The sequence below is a fragment of the Brachycentrus maculatus genome, unplaced genomic scaffold (genome assembly GCF_059751285.1).
Source record: "Brachycentrus maculatus isolate JH-2025_06_01 unplaced genomic scaffold, ASM5975128v1 h1tg000692l, whole genome shotgun sequence".
Classification (NCBI taxonomy): Eukaryota; Metazoa; Arthropoda; class Insecta; order Trichoptera; family Brachycentridae; genus Brachycentrus; species Brachycentrus maculatus.
The window spans coordinates 239,914-261,767 of NW_028281424.1; the positions used below are offsets into that span (position 1 = coordinate 239,914).

At 29.4% G+C, this 21,854-nt stretch overlaps 3 protein-coding genes and 1 long non-coding RNA gene across 5 annotated transcripts in view; 3 read left to right on the forward strand and 1 right to left on the reverse strand.

Moving 5' to 3' along the window:
• The window catches only part of LOC148300577 (homeobox protein goosecoid-like), a 43,444-nt gene extending 41,329 nt beyond the window's left edge, over nt 1-2,115 (forward strand). Inside the window, exon 3 of the mRNA XM_088274605.1 lies at nt 1,948-2,115. Within this exon, the coding sequence (XP_088130731.1) occupies nt 1,948-2,115 (168 nt within the window). The remainder of the gene's footprint in view (nt 1-1,947) is intronic.
• Nucleotides 2,116-5,719: 3,604 nt separating this feature from the next.
• LOC148300578 (uncharacterized) lies at nt 5,720-9,865 on the reverse strand. 2 transcript variants are annotated; one of them, XR_015838917.1, is made up of 3 exons: nt 9,847-9,865; nt 8,345-8,438; nt 5,720-6,064 (listed from the first exon to the last, which is right to left on the reverse strand). It is a non-coding gene; the product is annotated as an uncharacterized LOC148300578 (long non-coding RNA). The 2 variants fall into 2 exon arrangements; XR_015838916.1 differs by having other exon boundaries at nt 8,345-8,504; nt 9,847-9,861.
• Nucleotides 9,866-11,480: 1,615 nt separating this feature from the next.
• On the forward strand, nt 11,481-14,178 carry LOC148300579 (calmodulin-lysine N-methyltransferase). The gene is made up of 2 exons (XM_088274577.1): nt 11,481-11,603; nt 11,815-14,178. The coding sequence occupies exon 2, from the start codon at nt 12,079-12,081 to the stop codon at nt 13,033-13,035; it is 957 nt and encodes a 318-aa protein (XP_088130703.1). The 5' UTR covers nt 11,481-11,603; nt 11,815-12,078; the 3' UTR covers nt 13,036-14,178.
• LOC148300580 (WW domain-binding protein 4) lies at nt 11,481-20,805 on the forward strand. The gene is made up of 7 exons (XM_088274578.1): nt 11,481-11,603; nt 17,497-17,569; nt 18,399-18,590; nt 18,687-18,855; nt 19,099-19,198; nt 19,947-20,084; nt 20,174-20,805. Coding segments are annotated over exons 1-7 (879 nt in total). The 5' UTR covers nt 11,481-11,601; the 3' UTR covers nt 20,379-20,805.
• Nucleotides 20,806-21,854: the final 1,049 nt, after the last annotated feature.

A 21,854-nucleotide genomic window follows, 5' to 3' on the forward strand; every position in this document is an offset into this window, starting at 1 on the left:
CATGGCACCACGATCCGATTTGTGTATTATTTTATTTTACTACCACATACAGTACATTATTTAAATTTCAAATAACATACGTACGAGCAGTAAAAAAAAATCTATCGGCATTTCGCATGACGTTTTCAGAAACTATTGAATTATGTATTGTATGTATAACGCTGGAACAAAAACTTCCACCAGATGCGGTTCCCTATGCACGTTTGAGTGCGGCTAGAGGTCAAAGGAAAAAAAGGACAATTTTAATTGTAAACTTTTTAGTAATGCATTAAATTATGATACATTTATTAATGAATTCAGAAGAAAATAATGAAAATATCCAGCTAGTAAAGTTTTACTTTTTATCATTATTTGATCTCTAATTGATCTTTAATTAATTTAGTTATACGTAGGTACGTACTACATTTCCAAAACTTTTCTTGTAATCTTCGGAATTTTAAAACCCTCGGAAAATATCACTTTCAAAATCAGGAAATGTTTACCCGCGTAATGAAGAAACAAAACCAAAATTTAAACTCGGTAAAAATTGTAGTATAAAATTTATATCTGGTCGCGAAACTCAACAATTTTTAGGGGATTTGAAATTCAATTGAAACATTTTTTTTCGTTTTAAATCTGATACTTCGGGGAAGCCATTAGCAGTCAAAGCACCCCTTGTGTGGATAGGGTGTCGGTAAAGTAGGGAGAGCTGTATAAGTATTGGAAAAGCAGTTTAATTTGTGGAATCATTTCAGAGGCTGTTGGTTTTAATTTATTTCTCACTTTCGAGGCTTCTGTACCCGACAGAATCTTATTAAAAGAGTGAATTAACTTCACTTCGTATTAACATTATCGCTTTGCCATTGCCTTCGTTCGGAGGAAACTTTCAACCGTTGGAAGCTTTTCTAAAAACAAACTAGTTAGGTATCTACAAACGGGCCATTTTCGGATCGGATTTAGCAAACAGGTGACATTAAAGATTTTAAATTGTTTTTCTACGTGTATTTTTTAGATTGTATTTGTGTTTATAAAGATCGGAAATATCAAAAATATCACTCTTGATTATTATTTTCAAATTACTAATCAAAGTGTTTTACTAAGTCGGCGACGTAACGCATCATTGTGCTTTTGTATAGTTTAGAAATGTTGATAATACCGTTCACATCAGAAAATGAAAGTTCACAGTTCCTTCTTTCCCGTTCCTAGTTCGAAATACGCGAATATATATGTATATATATATATATATATATATATATATATATATATATATATATATATATATATATATATACACATACACATAAATATATATATATATATAAGTTCACAGTTCCTTCTTTCCCGTTCCTAGTTCGAAATACGCGGATATATATGTATATATATATAAATATATATATATATATATATATATATATATATATATATATATATATATATATATATATATATATATATATATATATATATATATATATATATATATATATATATATATATATATATATATATATATATATATATATATATATATATATATATATATATATATATATATATATATATGTATATATATATATATATGTAAATATATATATTCATATATATTCATTTATTTTAAATATAACTTTCGCAAACCCATAAAGTAGGTTCCCGCGTTGAGAAACACTACTGTTTAGATTTATTATATAACTACTTATTGCCTCTTCTTCTTCTGCTTGGTGAACGCCTTGTAGCCTGTTTTAAAGAGGGATTAACCTCCTACGATGTCGATTCCCAGCTGAAAATCCATCTCTTTGATGGTCTGCCTTGGTGTTGGCCGGGCAGTGCAATGTGGGGGAGTCTGGATGGTTCCATTCTCCTCACATGCGCGTACCATTGTCTTATTTTATTGTCCTGTTTATTGTGATATCGATTAATTGCCTCTTTTTTTAACACAACAGTAAAATTTTATTAAATTTATTTTTTCAGGTGTGGTTCAAAAACAGACGCGCCAAGTGGCGAAAGCAGAAGCGCGAAGAACAGGAGCGGCTGCGCAGATCGCAGGAGGACTCCGCCCCCTGCGCAGCGCCCGCGCCACCTCACCTGCCGCCCCTGCCCTACTCGGACGAGGACTCGTCCGACCTAGAAGTGGCCTAGATATACAGCAGACAACAGACACAAGGAAGGAACATTGTCCCCATAGACTACATTCCAATATTTTTAATTGTCCTCACTTTTATTTCTACATTCATCTTATGAGATATTATATTTCGGCTTCTGTTAAATCCCAAGGGCATGCTTGTAAATAAATAAATAAATCTTCCGTGTGCGGACGTATAGAAATTCCCTCAAAGAATTTAAATGCACCGTATAATACAAGTACGATGTGTCAATACAATAAAATGACCGTTTAAACGCATATGTATATTTTTACGATTATGAACAAAATTACCAGCATCTTCTAACTTAAATCTCACTCACCCGTTTCAAAAAATGGGAAGAATTGAAATGGAAAAAAAAAACAAGATTTATATATGAAAATTAAATACAAGTTAAATTATGTAAGAAAGATCTATGTACAATATTGGAAATCTGATACATAGTTACTTGCAAACTTAATTTCACCTAAAATTCCTTTGTCTACTTTTAGCGGATCATGATAATTTTAACACTACGAAGTGGTAACCAATTCTGAGAAAACGAAAATTGGTTTATTTTCATGTATAAAATGTGGAGAGGAATGTATTTAATGTTACGTTTATGGAACGGTGGGGAATGTTAATCGTTGAATCGATTGTTCGAATAATGTAATTAATAACCTATTCGAAACACGAGATCATCTTTCTTTAAGTTTTCTAAAATGCATAAATAGTGTACATCTAGTCAGTTTATTATTGCTAAATAGATATAGAAACGTATCTAATTAAAAAATCAAAGATATGTGCATAATTATTTGTAAGGTATCACGTATGGTCCCATTAGTAAATTTTCATCACGTTGAGAGCAGTAGATAAGTTATTAAAACATTAGATAGTATTTATTATCGGAATGTATATACCCTTATTAAATTGTGTTTTTTATAACTCGAGAATATTTTTAAATAAAAAAGTTTGATGAAGAATATTATTTAAATGAATAATTGAAAAATAAACGCGGTTTTAGGACCTTAGCGAAAACCATAATACTGTTATATAAACAAAAATTCCTTCCTGTTCAGGTTATAAAGATACCAACTAACAACTTTATGGTGCCCTCTCCCTACACACAGAAAGTAAATATTGAAAACTGAAGAATATCATTTTCAACATGAAAACAATTGAAGTGGTTTCATTTATAATGCGATAATAGGTAGGTTTCGTGTCAAAAATATTCTATAACATCATAATTCATGTTGTATAAATTACTTCACGTAATTCAAAATCACCAGTTTTTTTAAAGTCTATTGATACGCTAGTGTGACTCAATGTGTGTATATATATATATATATATATATATATATATATATATATATATATATATATATATATGTGTGTATATATATATATATATATATATATATATATATATATATATATATATATATATGTATATATATAAATATATATATATATATATATATATATATATATATATATATATATATATACATATATATATATATATATATAAGTGTGTGTATATATATATACCACTGCGACCATATTACCATAGATCTCTTGTGATCTCAAAAACTAATCCACACCAAGAAGAGTAGTGGTTCTAAATAATCTGAGATTAGATTAACGTTCATTGATTTCAATATTTTACAGCGATGAAATTTTAATATTCATCCTATGGATGTAAAAAGTTGTCACCAATAATTCAATTTTAAATTGAATATACATTCCGAAATTATAAATATACTTACGTATTATTTACGTTTTTATTCTCGTATTAAGTTACTATTGCTTTAGACCCAACATAGACACATCATACTATCATACAAAATGAGTAGTTAGTTAGTACCGATTTTTAAATGTTTTCAATATTTAGATACCCACAATAAACGAAATATTGAAGGTGATACGAGTAATCGAAAATTGTATTAATATCTTTTACTCAATAATACTTATAATAACGTCGGTAAAAGATGGTTTAAAAATAGTGACTTTAACTATATTTTTACTTCCGTCTGGTTCCTATACATTTTTAATGTAATTCAAATCGTATTACTGTATTACGATTTTAGAATCCGTTGTACCATAATGAATAAGAAATGTTGGTGTTGTTGAAACATTTGTTTGCTATGTGCCACGTGTTGCTAGATGTATGATTAAATTATTGGTTAATCTATTGTAAGAATCTTTGTAAAATAAATTTATTTAAAATATTGATAGATGTAAATACATAACCATAATTTGTGTATAAATACCGTAAACTGTGATCCATTTAAAATATAATAAACACGTTAGTAAATATATGTTTTCAGCAAACATTGAATTATGAAAAATTATAATAATAAGTTTTTTCTCATTTAAATTAAAATATTTTCCGAATAATATTTTTTCTACGTAAGCAAAGCATATTGAAATTCACATTCTAGAACCTCCGATTGTAAATTTAATTACCATCGAAAATAGCAGAAACAATTAACTTTTCTTATAAGATCGACGTCATTACCTTATTTATTTTTAAAATGTTAACTGCTCCGAAGTTATCCAATTACCTACATACAATATCCACAAAATGTAAGATGCCTGAATGAATATGTATATTTGAATATGCATAATTTAATGAATATGTATATTTGAATGCATCAATGTATTATGAAAAATAAATAAAAAAAATCAAATAAAATAAAATATAGATCTGACCTATCCAATTTATTTTATATTTATTTTAAGAAAATGTATTGAAGATTAAAATCATGTTCATATCTATTAAATCCCAATTAGTAAAGTCAATATAACACCTACTCGGAGTACTAAAAAAATTAATGACGATTTCCAAAATATGATATGGAAATTCTTGCTGAATATTTTTAGTGTTAAATTTTGATACATAATACATGAATGTATTTAATAAAAATGCTGAGCGCACTTAAAATGAATGATAACTGAACATTTTAACTGTTGACTGATGAGATGATAACTTAAGTTTTTTGCTGCTTTTAAATACTCCAAAATCCTTAAACCAAGTTACTTTGGAATTGTACACCAAAAATATGTGGAGACGAATAACCGTTTAATTTTTCAATAAACAAGATAGTCAATGTTTTGTCATACTCATTTATTGCATCAATTGTAACCGCTTCTCAGGTGACTTTAACCTACATAATAATTTAACTTTTTGGAGTTTGAATTAATTTTAAGGAAATATATTTTGAGATGTGTAGATATCATCGTATATTAGTATGATGCGTGTTGAAATTATTTTATTAGTGTAATAATTTTATTTAATTTCTGAATGTAAATATATTACAGCACAATGTATTATTGTAATAAATGTTTAGATTAGAGTATTGGATTAAAATTAATTCAAATAAAAGATCACTATTTTTCATTTATTTTACCTACCTTTACCCATAAATAAACCAAATTCACCTACCATTACCGTATCCATACAAAAAATAGAAGCCAATCGCATACATTGTCGATTTTTGTACGAGCCAATGCATTCATTTGAAAATTGACTCGCTCACGATGACCTGTGAACGGGTAAGTTTATAATTCTGACATCCTGGAGCGAATAAAGAAGGTGTTCAATAAAGACAACAACAAAAAACTGTTTATATTTATTCAATATTAATAAATACAGTAAATAATGGGTCGATCATATTATATTGGTTACACTTACATACCATAAGTATTCTTCGTACGAATGTTTAACAAATACATACTGATAAATTGATTATTTGTCGCAATGTTATGTGTCAGACGTAAGTATAATAATAATTGCTGGCATAAGTAAGAGGTGCGGTGTACGCCACTGAGTCAGTGTAGCCCGCTACGTAGGGCAGTGGCGCGTAGAGATAGGGACTGCTATAGGCAGAGTAAGGGCTGTAAGCTGTGGGGTAGTTCCATACCACCTGAGCCGAAGCGCAGGACAAGGCCAGAAGAAGTACGATCTATAAAAAAAAGTATGGTAACACTAAAGCCAAAGAGTCCATATTTGCATATTCAAATTTGTTCAGAAAACACGTCAAAACATAGATTATAAACTCACGTCAACAGTGCTAAATAATACTAAATATAAAACTTCATTATTACTCAATATGCAAATTTAATTAAAAAAAATAAAACATACATATTTCGAAAAGAATGAAAAAAGTAGAGTTCTAGTGATTCAAGAACAATGTTTCAAAATTGGTTCATATATATAGAACTTCCAAGAATTTGAGTAGTGTGGTTGTCAATAATGGGTAGAAATGGTGAATGTTACACGTGTGAAAGTGATCACTTAAACCAGCCTATGACGGTCGTCAGCCCCGTAAATGCCCGGACTTCCACATTCTTCTTCATCTTTGATAAGATGTCAAAAAATAATATTTTGTCAAAAAATAACAATGTAAAATTTTTGTTCGGACTGAAAAAAAAACTGACTGGATGAAAAAAAATACACAATTTTTTTAAACATAATTTGGACACACAAAATATTGTGAATTATAGATAATGTAAAAATAAAGTTAATATAAAATGCAAATTGTATTTTCAGTCGTCTTCCTATGTAAAATAATTCTTATCTTATGTACATTTTATGAAGGTTTCTGCTAGCAAAAAAAACTACTTATTTCAACCATAGATGTCGCTGACTGATATTGGATTCTATGTACTTGAAAAATACGTAAGTCAGGAATTAAAAATATCGATTGAATAATGTAAATTTTAGTAATTTACATGCTTCTACTATCTGGAAGAAATTAGAAAAACACGAAAACCCTTAATTATTTTTATAATTACGCACTGGCGCAAAAATATTTACGAATGTTTTGAGTTTCATCACGAGTATAATTTTAGTTTTGTGATAATTAATAAAAAAATAATCATCACAAGACGATAATTTTCATTCAAAGCTAATTGCTAGTAATACGATGATATTATTTACTGTCAGGTTCAAATTAACTTATACATAATATGGATAGTTCACCATGCAGCAATACACAACAGCGACAAAAATAAAGTTGAGTTACATATGTAAAAGTGAGCCAAATTTAAAAAATATTTACTAACGTATGTATATACACTGGTTAAATTTTTCGACCAACAATCTTTACTACTATAGCCGCATGACCAATATGTAATTCCAAAGTATTTAAAAATCTACCTGCAGGATAATTATATGTTAATGTATTTTACTCAATAAAATAATTAATAATATTTATAACAATACAGTAGAAACGCGATACTCGGTGAAGACCAAATGCCGCCCATATAATGCCTGCATTGCTCCTGTTCTCTTATACGTCTGTGAAACATGGCATCTTACAAGGGCCCAGAGCAGCCGCATATTTGGCTTTGAGAATATGTGTCTGCGGAGAATTTTAGGCGTACGGTGGTTTGACTTTGTGAGGAATGAAGAGTAGGACGCAGCAAATCTTGGTCACAACTGTCGTAAAGAAAAGGCAATTCAGTTGGCTAGGCCATGTACTCCGCATGCATCCAGAGAGCCTTAATCAAGCTTGCATCTTTTACAAGGCATCGAGCGACGCCCAGGACGACCACTGCTGACAATTCGTCGACAGTTCTTGTCTGAACTTCAGGACGCAGCCCTGACTTGGGAGGATGCAAGAGAGCTGGCGGCCGACATGCTCCACATAGGGAGCGGATATGGTTTAATACATATAATATAATAAATAGTAGAAACTAAAACTAGTTTTTAACTCCTGAAAAATATATTTTGAGGATAGATTTCAATAGTTTCACATGCTTATACGTATTAAATTGTTTACATGTTTAAATATACCTATTTCCTATTTCAATGTAATGAAAACACTTAAAATTTAGAAATGTAAAATAAATAAATGAAACTACAATAAAAGAAACACTCGGTTGTATTATTCAAAAAGGAAGATGATGTCATATATTTTGTTGTTATTAATTAACCACAAATTGCAGTGAATTCCTGGATGAAACATGTATGTATTTCTTGTTTTCAGATTACTGGACATTATTTTTTAAAGTGCGTATTTTCACCTCAGGGATGATGATAAGAACTAGCCTTAATGGGAGTTGGAATTTTCTGAAGATATATGATTAAATTCTGAATAACATTTTTAAAAGTTTTTTTTTATCCCTAAGTTAGCAAAGACATTATAACTGGTATACATTACATTATATGTGTAAAAATGAACACATTTGAAGTATTATTAGGTTTATTTTACAGTGATTTTTGGAAGTTTGGTACTCACCAGCTTAAGCATTTTTGAAGGAAAATTCTTGGTAAGGTAAAACTTCAACCGTGCTGATTGACTTACGAACATGTAGTGACGACATTATTTGTTCCTGCATTTCATTTTATACAAAGGTAATTTGAATTTCAATGGCGCTAATTTAATAGCCCGTCTAAAACTAATTAGTGTTTTGTTTCTAAGTTAGGTATGCCAATAGAGTATGAAGATCGACAAGCGACAAGCGACGTGAATAACTAAGTATATGGTAGCTTCTATTTCATACACAAATATCTTCATATATATTTCAGTTACAAAGTATTTTAATTCCACTTTTTGTACTATTAAAATTACAGGATATTTTTGCAATTAGTGGCCATTTTACCGGCTGTGGTGGTATCAGAGTTATAAACTTAAGAAAAAATAATAACAAAACTTGAGCACCAACATCTGTTGGGAGTTTAAGTACGTTTAAGAAGTTTCTCTTCTATCACGCGTAAATGCTGCACGCGCATTTTTCTATACTTTTCTTGCTATGTTAAAAATAATCTGTAAATTTGTAATTTTAAGAAAAATGTTTTAAGGTCAACAGCTCGCAACAAGAGAGCGTGAAAACACGCAAACCCTTCACCCTGTTGATGCATTTTTGCGACATCACATGACGTTTGTGAAACAATAATGTTATATAGACGTGTGTAACTAAAACTAAAAGTAGATATTGTATTATGATGTTCCTATTCGAACATTGTCCTTGAAGTCAGTTGGAATAATATTCTTAAGACAGAATCAGCAGTCAATTTTCATGAATAGATCGTTAAAAATAATGTTCTCCATCAATCAATACCGATAAAGAACAAAACGTCAGATTCCGACTGTCATGTATCTATGCGGAAATCCCGGCAATAAAAAATATTATTTTTGAACAGTCGCTAAATACTATATATAAGGCACCTATACAGTAAAAATATAATAAATAAAATACCAACACAAAATTTTACTTTGTAATCGTTTGGGGTTCTTGACTGATTTTTTTAAATTACAACTTTCTGTTATGACCGCGTATGATTCATCATCAGATCTTGAACCATACGTGGGTTCGATTCAAGCCAATTGCCAAGTAAATCCAAGAAAGATTTCTATTGGCAAGGATTTTCCATCCATATCCTTTCACTTCTACCTTTAGCAAGCTTCTCAAATAAGTGCTTTGTGGATTATTAATTTAACAACAAAAAATCTATACACAAATCTATGTATTTATTTTTGTACCTAGTACCTTCTCGCTTACACGTTACGTATGTATGTATGTAGTTTGCAGAGCGTATCAAAAGTTTGACAAAAAATAATTTACATTGCATCTGCATAAATATAAATGCATGTATAGCTTATACGGACAATTAAAATTTCACGCGATCCTGAATTTTATGACCAACACAAAGAAATCATAATTATGAAAACAAGCAATTCACTTTTGACTATTCACTACAAGCATGTTACTATTCGAATCATGGTATTATTTCACTCACAAATCTGTTAAACTAATTCAAAATATCAGTTTTTTTATCATTTTCAGCGCGTCGGCGTCGCGACACGTCGCCTTAAAATATTGTGTGATTTTTTTAAAAACAGAAATAAACGTATAAAAATATTTTAGGTCTAATTTTTTTAGCCTTAAGCTCTTCTTAATAAATAAACAAAACGTAAATATTATCGCTCTCTTTACTGACTTTCATTACTGATATTTTTGAGGTATTTCAGTTTTTAATAGATTATCTTGCATGTACAAAGTGCTGGATTTACGTTCAAGCTAAATAAGCTGTAGTTTAGGCCGCAAAACCATGTAGGCCTCAAAATTGGTAGAATACCCGTAATGTTTTTCTGATTATAATTTTTTTTATTAAAATTTTATCACTGCTTATTTCTGGTATGTTGATCAATTGATCGGGATTATTAGATACGTGTCATCAGCGGATGGACAACCAGAGGAACTAAAGTAGTAATTCCTCTCCTTTCCTTTTCCTTTTTTTGTCCTTCCTGCGAATTCTATTTTTATACCATATCCCTACCTTTTTACTCCCTTCCTCACACACACACTCCTACTCTTTTATTATTTATTTTTTTATCTCTTAATGTTTTAATAGTTATCATAACATAAATGTAGAATTGTTTAATTGGATTTTTATTAATGTAACTATTTTTGTTAATGTAATGTAATATGTATTGTTGTTTTGTAACTATTTTTATAATATACTTTTTAAATATAAAGCTGCACAATTCCCGAACAAATAAAATAAAATAAAATAATAAACCACACGAGCGAAAATCTGGCAACAGTAGTATTGACTTACCTACATTGGAAATGAATTACACCGCAACGAATTTCCATTACTTTTTTTTTTATAAAATAATTAAATCACTAATAGGCCGCATTCGTCAGTTTAAAGCCTCTACTTCTCTATATTTGGTTGGTGATTGATTTAAATGTATTATGAAACATAAAACTTTGTTGCCTTTCGAAATTTATTATTTTTAATTGTTATGTATTTTGTATAGTTAAAACAAGATGATACACCTCCCTCCTCCCCCCACCCCCTTCCCCTCCACCCGCGAGACCATTGTTAAAAACATGATAGCCCACCCCTGCTCCTATCATTTCCATATCTTTCACTGTTTAACAAATATCAAGTATTTAAAAGTACATGTTTTCATGAAAAAAAGTTATTAGCAAAAATAAACAAAGTTTTTCTTAAAACTATGTATAAACTCTGTATCGATAAATATATATTTTTTTAATATTTCATGTGACAGTGATAATTCAAAAGGAAAACTCGAAAAATAACCTCTGTAAAATTTACCGTGTTTATTAAAAATTTACAGAGTGTAAATAAAGAAGGTGATAATATTTCGATTCGACCCTTCAGAAAACTTTATTTTACCTCAGAAAAAAAAGTTGTATTTTAACTAATTATTAATTAGCATTTGTTATGTATTAATAATTTTATTCCTTATATTCTTTTTTTCTCTTGTAGGAAATTCATTGCAGTTACGAGTAAGACGTAGCTACCATGGTACTTACTTAGTTTATTGTCATAGAACTCTGAATGGCTGACAATATTTCACATTCTTTACCCATTTGCCTTTTGACTTTGACGTTTGTAATGGGCTTTTTCGAACGTTTCAAACAGGATTGCCCTGTCTTGGTTTCTTCCGATGTTAGTTTCATATTTTGTTGCTGCGCTTCTACTGTTTTGATTTAAATCTCGTAAATACATCTTGTAAAAATGTGAGTACATTTTTAGTTACGTTACGATATTTTTATTCCGTGTCTTAAGTCTTATCATCTCGAGAATTGGCAAAGAAATAAGTGTCTATTATCGACATACTAATAATAGCTCAATGCCTCTTCTATCGTGTTGAATTATGTTGTCGTATTTATATTGTCGAAATCCTCGATTTAGAATGTAAATCTTGATTCTTGTTTTTAATTTTTTCAGGAATCATTAAGCTTGTAACGACACATAACCAAATACGTAGATTTAATTAGGAGGGGTGCAAGATTACTTTCTCCCGAAAAATGTGATAATATTTTATTGACCTTGTATTTATTATCTAGTCTTTTAGAATTATACAAACCTGTAACTATTATTATCAATTAGAAACATATTTTTATAAGGGTTCATATTTGCCATTACCGGGTAATGGTTAAAAATATATACAAAGTCGTATTATTTCCGCACAAAGTGTAGTCGCAGTAATTGATGCCTAATCAAGACTTACCAATTACGACAGATGATCAATCTTTGCCTTCGAACAATAATAATGATTATGAAATAGTAAATAAATATGCGGAGGTGAATACCAAAGTTACCGCTCGGAAGCGGTGGAAGATTTTAGCCAAAGCTCTGTTCGAGACTACCAAAGAAGACATTACCGATGTTTCCGTGAGAAGATTCACTTCGTTCGGAGTTTTCGGCCCGTCGTCCAAATGCGGCAACTTGATCCAGTACAGCACCGCGGACAACAAGTTCTCATTGTATATCAGACATTTGAATGGGAACTTCTCCGCTAAGGACCTCATCGGCTTCAACAACACGGGAAACATCTGCGTGTGGCCTTCGGAAGAAACACTGTCCGTGTACATCGCAGCTAACTTGCACTTGTTCGAGAACAAGAAGGTTCTGGAGTTGGGTGGCGGCATGTCGTGCATGGCCGGCCTCGTGGTGGCCAAGTACTGCCATTCTTCCTGCGTCCGCGTGACCGACGGCAACGCCAAGTCCATCGAGAACGTTCAGTTCATCATCGACCACAACATGCTGAGTGACAGAGTTCAATGCGTCATGTTGCAATGGCAGCATTTCAAGATGAATTGTCCCGATATAAACCCGCCGCAGTACGACGTGGTGCTGGTCGCCGACTGTTTGTTCTTCGACGAAGTGAGGGAAGATCTCATTAAGGCCATCCGGTTTCTGTTGGCCGACTCGGGAGTGGCGTACGTGATGGCTCCGCAGCGAGGACGCACTCTGGACTTGTTCATCAGCGCGTCCCAGAAGTACGGTTTCTCTTGCGTTAAGAGTGAGAAGTACAATACGGCTATTTGGGAGCGCCACCTCAAGCTGCTGGACTCGGACGCGAACTACGATCCCAGTCTGCACTATCCCATATTGCTGAAACTGACCAAAGTCAATTGTTCACCACAAATGCCTTTGAATTGTTGAAATTCTGGCAGTATTTAGTGTTTCTTCAATTATTTATGTATTTATATACAATTAGCCAAATTAAATGACTCGAAGAGTTTATTTCCAAATGTAAAATAGCGTCGAGATATCCAAATTTTAACACCGTTTTTCTATCTAAAACACATTTAGAAATATAATTGTTATATATTGTTTACGGGTAAGTAGAATAATCCCTTTCAAAATATTTATCCTTATTATCCACATTTGGCTAGAAAACTATTTTTCTTTATAAATATTAAATCCTTAGAAGTAATAGGCTGAATATGATCAAATTTAACATTAATCATCTAATTGGACCACTAGAATTAAATATCAATAGATTTTTACTCAATTAGAAAGAATGAAAAGGATAGGTATCCACGATCTCCCGCGTTATTAGTGCCATATAAAGACTGAAATAGGATAGGCAATTTTTAAATTGTTACTAAGGTTTGAGGATAGAATACGGAGAATGGAGCACCTCGACTATTACCAGTTGTTACATACTGTTATAACTTTTCAGCTCAACTGAAGGATCAAATCGTAAAACATATTTTTATAGCATCATTTTATATATAATCTCATAAGGATTGCATATATTAGGAGATGTCACATTTATTTAGATAAACGAAACATAGCTAGATTACAAATCCCTCAATGTTAATTTGAAGCCATCTAAATATTTATATATATATTGAGATTTTAATTTCAATATGAACTCAAATGTACCTATCATGTGTGATATTACTAGATCGTACGAGTGCCAATTTCATTTACTCGCTTATTAATAATTTGTTAACCACTATTAGTTAGGTACTTATGTCTACTACAAATTCCAATTGTCACGTAGTTCACTATTATTCTAATTCACTATTCGAGTAGATTCCAGTCAAACTGTATGATAAGAAATATTCTCCTCTTGTAATTGAAGACATTCCTTCCGTTAGCGATCATTCTGTTGCTGTTTGTGGTAGCCATAACATTTACACAACAACTAGATATTTTACTAACAAAGCCATTCTCACTTGTAATAATACGATGACCTGTTAGTATTTATTGACCAATTTACTTACTTTGCTTACACTTAATTAGCTATAATTTATTGATTTCATTTATTTCAAAAATTAAATGCTCTCTAAAAAACATCATATAAATATGATTTCGCTATAACTAACTCTCCCATTGTTGCCAACGTAGTCTATGATAGTAATTTTATTATTGGCTAAACGTGTGTTTAGTTTGAAGTGTATACAACAGTATTATGTAGGTATTTGTCAATTCTCCGAAGTAACATTTAAATACTTAAATATTTATAGTAATTCCTAATAGCACAAATACAATAGGGTATGATATGTTCATTGTATCATTTACTTAAATTGTTAAATAAAATATTATTTAATCTTTAGTAAAATTTCTGAAAGGAACCATTTAGAAATATGGTACATAACATATATCACTTAAGATAACTTTTACATAACATATATATCATTTTTAGTTCATCAAATACTAAAATTATTTTTACTCTAGACCTGTCATTAACTACATATATTATATGCATACATATTTGTATGTATTGCCACCTTTACATGTCATACCCCTATGTGAATATCATTATGCATTATGATAAAATTTTGTCATCAACATGTTTCGGAAAGTTTGTGTGTTTTTCATATAAAATAAGTGAAATGTATGAAGAAAAAAAGATACCTAATATATCATCCTCCATAAAAAAAATTACCTTCTTCCTTTTAATTTTTTCAATGCCATTTGAATAAAAATAGTATAATGTGGACCCAAAGAACTCTTCAATATTGATTTTTTTAGTAAATATTCATATGTATTTTATTGCCTATAAAAATTCAATAGCTGGAATGCAACCGACGGTCAAAAAGGACTATGTGAAAAACACGGTAACTGTCTAGTACTGCCGATATGTATATATTAAAAAGAAGATTTGATTAGTTAGGAAAATATTAGGTACTTATAAAAATTGCCACGGTATAAAATTATATCAAAGTAGACATGTTAATAAATTAATGATACTGAAGTTTTTATCAATTCCTTATTTTTGTTGAACTTTTACTACTTTTGCAAATGCGATAGCTATGTATTTTATGTAAAATGCTTGAGTATTTTGCATAAGTACATTAAACATCATCTCTTAAATATTTGCCACAAATCCATATAAAATATAACATTCAATAGAGTAAATTGAGGAAAATAGTTTTAATTTAGCAAAATAAAACTTAAAAATAAAACATTAAAAATTCAAATATCCAGATTCAGTCACTGCTTTTGTTGATAGCAAAATACTAATTACTTTGGTAACATTGTTTAAATATAAAATTATTTTGCTAATTTCAAATATTTTGGTCCCTATAATTCCGAATTAACAAGCTTATACTGTATTTAACAAAAGTCCATGTGTGCCAAATTTCTTGTGTTCATTAATACCCTTGTATTAGTAATATGTAATAGTTCCCTTGGCCCAACTGAATATACAGTTTATGGGATCAACCGTAATTCATTGTGTAAACGCATATCTATTTAAATTAGATAATATTTGTACGCGAAATAAAAATGAACTTAAAAATGAATTTACGGAAATGGCGCAATATAGACTATCCAAATTTATTATTATTATCTAATCAGATTTTACTTAGAAGGGTTGTTACTTGATATATTATGTAGCGTAGTAAACAATAACTCAATGTGAATTTTCAATGAATTTTAGTTCATCCTCAATCCTTTTTCTGTGTCTTGTGACTTAACACTCCGATCCAATAGATATATATTGGTTTATCTTATCTTATCCAACCTTCGGGTTAAATACTTAATGGTTTTGTAGGTTAGGCTGTTTTGACTTGATATATGGCCAAAGTGTCTAATGTGACTACCAAAAACATAATTATTGGATGAACTGTGTGTTACTAATAAATTATACTAAATTATTCTATTGTATAATACATAGGTGATTGTATGAAGATTTTTTTTTTGTTGTTGCCAATTCTCAATGCAAATGACTAAAGTCTCACTATAAACATTATAATTTTCTTACATCCATTCTTTTTTATTACTTTTTTGAGTTTTCATCACCTGTTATGTCTGAAACATAATAAAAGCACACTATTAAAAAATGGATGTTGCTTTTGAAATAAAAAAATATATGTGTATTATTAATATTTGAAGTAATAAGTTCAGAATTCATAACTAGTAAATAATAAATCTTATAGAGATATGATAAAATTATCAGCTAATGGTATAAAGTTGCTAAATCCCTATTTTATGAAAGAGAGATTTGGAAATACTATACTTAAGTCAACATTTCATCTTTGGTGTTTTATCTATGGCACTTTCACTAACTTGCACACTATCAACTTATTGTAAAGCAGAATCTGATCTGTATTTTTCTTTGATAAATGGAAAATGTACCTAATATGTATGTAACATGTTTTTCTCTTTAAATGGATGTATAATAGTAGATAATTGTTTTCTCAAAGCTCATGTATGTACGTGTGTTTGTATGTATATATATATATATATATATATATATATATATATATATATATATATATATATATATATATATATATATATATATATATATATATATATATATATATATATATATATATATATATATATATATATATATATATATATATATATATATATATATAAATATATATATATATAAATATATATATATATATATATATATATATATATATATATATATATATATATATATATATATATATATATATATATATATATACATATATGTATACTCGACTGAGAAAATTTTACAATTTAAAAAATATATATCGGTGTTTATTATATTTTTAGTGAAAATTGATTTAAATACAGTTGAAAATAGTAAACTTATCAAAACAATTTTATTTATGCATAATAGCACATTATTATAATCTATTTCTCTTCCGCTTGCAATCTTTTTTATTATTGCAAAAGTCCAAAGTATTATTTTTTTTATACTTTAAAATGTTACAATATTTATTTATCAATTACTGTAATAAATATTAATAATGTAGGTATTATATAATCTCTGTTGTTACCTTTTTAAATTGTTAATACGTATTTGTTATTATGTAAGTATATATCGTTTTTCCCATTATGAAGTCAATTGAATATGACTTTTGTCATTCTTAATGTCCTGTATATTCAATTGTATGTGGTATTTATGTTGCCTTGAAAGTTATACTCAAATTATAATATTGTTGTTTACATTGGACATGGCTTTTTATAACCGTTCCTTTAAAATTTATATTACCGCAAACAAAATCTCAATTTCTTTTGTATATTGTGAAGTGACGGGTGATGAATCTTTTTTCTTATTAGTTAGTTGATAATGTGAGTATATTTTTATATGGTTGAATTAATGAAGATAGAAAGATTTGTTTCAATATTAATATTAACATTAATCTTTGTACCGTTTTACAGGGCGGACTATTGGAAATCTAACGAGAGAAAGTATTGCGACTTCTGTAAGTGTTGGATTGCTGAAAACAAAATTGTAAGTTTCAATAAAAAACCTTACTAATAAAATTATTAATATCAAATTTTTTTATCTTTAATGTTCTGCAAAACCAATAACTTTTAACCTTCCAGCGGGCGCATTGTGAAATGTCCCTTGAGCGGACGGCTGTCATAAATTTTATGTCGATAAGTTTTCTGTATGTTAATTGGGTTTTCTTCATATAAATATTATGAATTTGCTGTTTTGTAATAAAAAATGATAAATGTACTTGAAAAAAATGTATATACATATGTCTTTCACCATCATATAAATAAATTTTTTCCAATTAAAAATTCTTCTATTGTTTTCTCCTCTCTTCAGTTAGTCTGACATGTTTTCCTGTTAAAACACTTCTAAAATAAATAAAAAAAATACATTTAGCTATAAAGAAAATGATTTAAATTAAAAATAAATTGGAAAATTAATTTATTTCCATATAGAATAAATAATAAGAAGCGAATTTTTAAATTTACACTTAAAGGAAATTTCCTAATTTCAATGAAAAACAAAAGCTTTTTAGCACACTAGGTACATCTGTAGTTTAGAAAGACACTGACCCTCGAATAGCTCGTAGCTCGATGCTTGCAATTAAGTGGTAAGGGTGGAGGAAGCGATAAGTTGCATTTTCATAAATTTTATGACAACGCCCGCTGGAAGGTTAACTTAATTATGTTTTTTTTTAAGATTCTTGTATTCTACATTAGTTTTATTGCTCTTTTTACATTATTAATAATGTTTTACACGGGTCACCCTCAGCAATGCAGAACAAGACGGAGAAGAAGAATAATGTTTTATCAATTTATCCCTTCTTTCTCTTTTATTCCAGTCGGTATCATTACACGAAGGTGGAAAAAGACACAAAGAAAATGTTGCCAAGAAGATTTCAGAAATTAATAAAAAAAGCACAATTCTACACAAGTCACAAGTCAAAGTTGAAGAAGAAATGAGTAAAATGGAGAAAAATGCAATGGCTGCTTATTTGAAAGACATAGAGAATAATGCAGACTTGACTTCGCAGGTATTAAACAAAAACAAAATCCATGAAAATAATTGTACAATAACTCTTATTTAATTAATAATGATTTATCCGCAATAACGAGAATTCTTATTCCAGATAATAAATGAGAAATTAGCAGAAACCAATTCAACATTGATTCTCAAATCAAGTTCGGTTCCCGAACAAACATCCTCAGGAGCATCGACTACAAGTAAACATAAATCTAAGTGGCAACAAGGAAAAAAAGAAAATGGAACTATTTACTATTGGAATACAGAAACACACGGTTTGTAAAAAGTTTTTGTTTTTTTTACAGGAGCTTTAATTATTTCAACTCTAAGCTTTACATTTGTGGTATTGTTATATTCTTAAATAACATTTCCGAAATTATTTTTTTTACACCTTTATAGGTGATTTATTTTGTATTGTTTTATTAAATTATGGCCCGAAGGAATAACTATATTTGTATCTCAACCTGATACGCATAGTGTAATGTTATTTAATATGTTGAGTATTATTTTATTTTTAGAAACTTCGAGTGAGCCCCCCAAAGATGGATTTATGTCAATATCAGACTTAAATGTTCCAGCGAAAAAAAAGGGCAACTTTTCTGATAAAGATAGCAAAAAGTTTGTATTTTATTGTAGTCAATTATTTTTCATTGTTTATTAACTCTCAATTTTTAATCATATCGCTCACTCCTTTCAAGAACGTCATAAATCAAAAATCGTCAATTTTCAGTTGTATATGTTTTCGGAATGCCAAGAAAATGTACTATATCCCAGAAAAAGTGGCATATTTTTAACTTAATATTTACCCGCTATAGGGTAGAAAATGTTGTTTTTGCATTTTGAAGAAAAGGCGTTGTTTAATATTTTTTTTAAATGTACTAAATATTTTTCAAATGGAGAAAAAACCATCAGGTTTTACCTAAAAAGATCTGTTAAACAGTAAAAAGTTCAATAAGTGGCTTGATATTTATTTTTAATAAATTGTGTTTTATTTTTAAACTAAAAAAGTTCTCCTGAAAAATCAAGTTTTTTGATTTATGACGTTCTTGAAAGGAGTGAGCGATATATCACTTGGAAATAGAGCTGTCAAAATAATTATTAGGTTGCTGCTCGCTAAAAGGTGTATGCATAAATCATGTTATAATTTTTATGTTTTTTTAATATATTTTTATTCTCAAATAAAATTAAAAATATTTTTTTTTAAAATAATATGCATTGTAAATATAGATGTTCTGAACCTATAAATATTAATTTAAAGGTTTTTAAAACTATGTGATTGTCCGACTATATACATATTGTATTGTTAGAGAACTTAAGAGAATAAAAAAAATATTTAATAAATTGCAATCATTGTGTTTGTTTTCAGACATAAGAAACACAAAGAATTCAAACCCCATAAATCTGATAATACCGGCGCAGCGGGGATTATTCCAGATACATTTGTTTCTTTGGGACCACAACCTAGAGGAGATCCGTACGGAGCTTGGAAAACTGTTCAAGTTGTGTGAGTATCTCTAGAAAATATTTTTCCAGAAAACATACTAGATTTAGCTGAAATACACTCTAACGCACTTTTTGTTTCGCTTGTTTCAGATCTCCTGCTGATTTAGAACTGCCTCAGAGAGATTACGTAGCTCCAGTTATACCTGTTTTTACTTTTGCTCCAGAAAAAAAGTTTAAGGAAAAACAATTAACTTCACTAGATGATTCTGAATCTAGTGAAGTTGTGGAATTCAAGAAGCGAAAATTTAACAACACGGCAAAAAGAAACACGCGTCAAAGACTAGATGATGACTGAAAATTATTATTAACCCGATCACCGTGTGTGAAATCTGTTGTGAAATATTGTCCGCATGGCCAAATTCTGACATTTCTCTTTAGATTATTTTTTTAAGAGCCATTTTTTTAAATTACATCACATTTAATTTGATATGTAATTAATTTAAGACATCATATTTAATTTGATATGTAATTGCTTCAAATTAAATAATTTTATTATGGCTCTCTCGCTCTTGGGAAATCACTATGGTTTCGAGAAGTTTGAATACATATTGGGCACTGAACTGTGTGTTAGACAAGCTATGTGACATCAAAATCTTTCAGTGGGCATTATCAAAAGTGTCATTGGCTGTATGCCAACCGAGGTAATAGTTAACTGCAATGTGTTTTTATCAATAACAATATCTTTGAGCAATATCAATAAAAGCAATTATGACATTTATAAAGCTTCAATTTATTTATTCAAGTTCTGTGTTAGTTGAGGACCTACCTTTGTTGACCTGAATTCGTCTTTGTAAGCCGTCTTATTTCGAAGAGTTCGTCTTTGAGAGCTAAAAGAGCGTAATGTGTGTAAACAGTGCTGTCCCTAGTATGTATAAGCGAGGACAGGCACAATAACTTTTGCAAAGCTAGTGATAAAAAAAGTCCTTGCCTCTCATTTCCTTTCAAGATCCAAAATCAAAAGTAGGCCCAGTTTTTTAGGGTCCCATTGCTGACAGAATATTTAAATTAAGATTGAAAAAAAGCAATAACTGAACAAAATGTATTTTATTCTCATATATTTTCACACAAAATATACAGATTGATAAATAAAAATAAACACATAATATTGCATCTTATAAAATATATTGCATATTTATTTTATCACATTCTCTTTAAAAGGACAGATATAACAAATACCTACCAAAATCAGAAACAATTATTTCTTAAAAATAATACACTAGAATCTCTTTTTACACGGTTTTAAAATAACACGGTACATACTTTGTCCTTTGCATGTATTATACTTACTTATGTATGGTAAATTTACAATTGAACATGTGGCTGAGTTTTTTGCTGATGTGGTTCTCAATGAGAAAGAATTACCCAGAACTATTTTAGAGGAAAACACCACCCCCAAAAAAGCAACGATGACGAAGGAGGTTCAGTAACAGCATATTCAATCCTACAAGCTAGCAACTGGCAAACTTGGAAATCGTTTTATAACAAACAATCACAATATAGAAGGAGCATGGCTTGTTACCAAAAGTCTCGAGTCAAAAAGTCACAATGATAAAAAAAAATTGTTTAAATCCAGTAAACTTGACAATCTGAAGAAAAAAAATGTTACACGAGCTCTGCTTGTTTCTAGTAATGAATGTAATGTTGTACCGAAAGTGCATAAATGGGTTTGTCCTAATGTCTGATTTACTATTTTTTAGGATACAATAAACAATGAATTTTGTTTTTTGATATCCCGAATTGATTTCTATTTAAAGAAATCAATACATCATTA

Bases quoted from the DNA above. Each gene is read 5' to 3' on its own strand.
- LOC148300580 (XM_088274578.1), top strand. The intron at 17,570-18,398 runs GTAAGTTTCAAT...CTTTTATTCCAG, and splicing joins GGATTGCTGAAAACAAAATT to TCGGTATCATTACACGAAGG. The intron at 18,591-18,686 runs GTATTAAACAAA...TTCTTATTCCAG, and splicing joins ATGCAGACTTGACTTCGCAG to ATAATAAATGAGAAATTAGC.
- LOC148300579 (XM_088274577.1), top strand. From the start codon at position 12,079: ATGCCTAATCAAGACTTACCAATTACGACAGATGATCAATCTTTGCCT.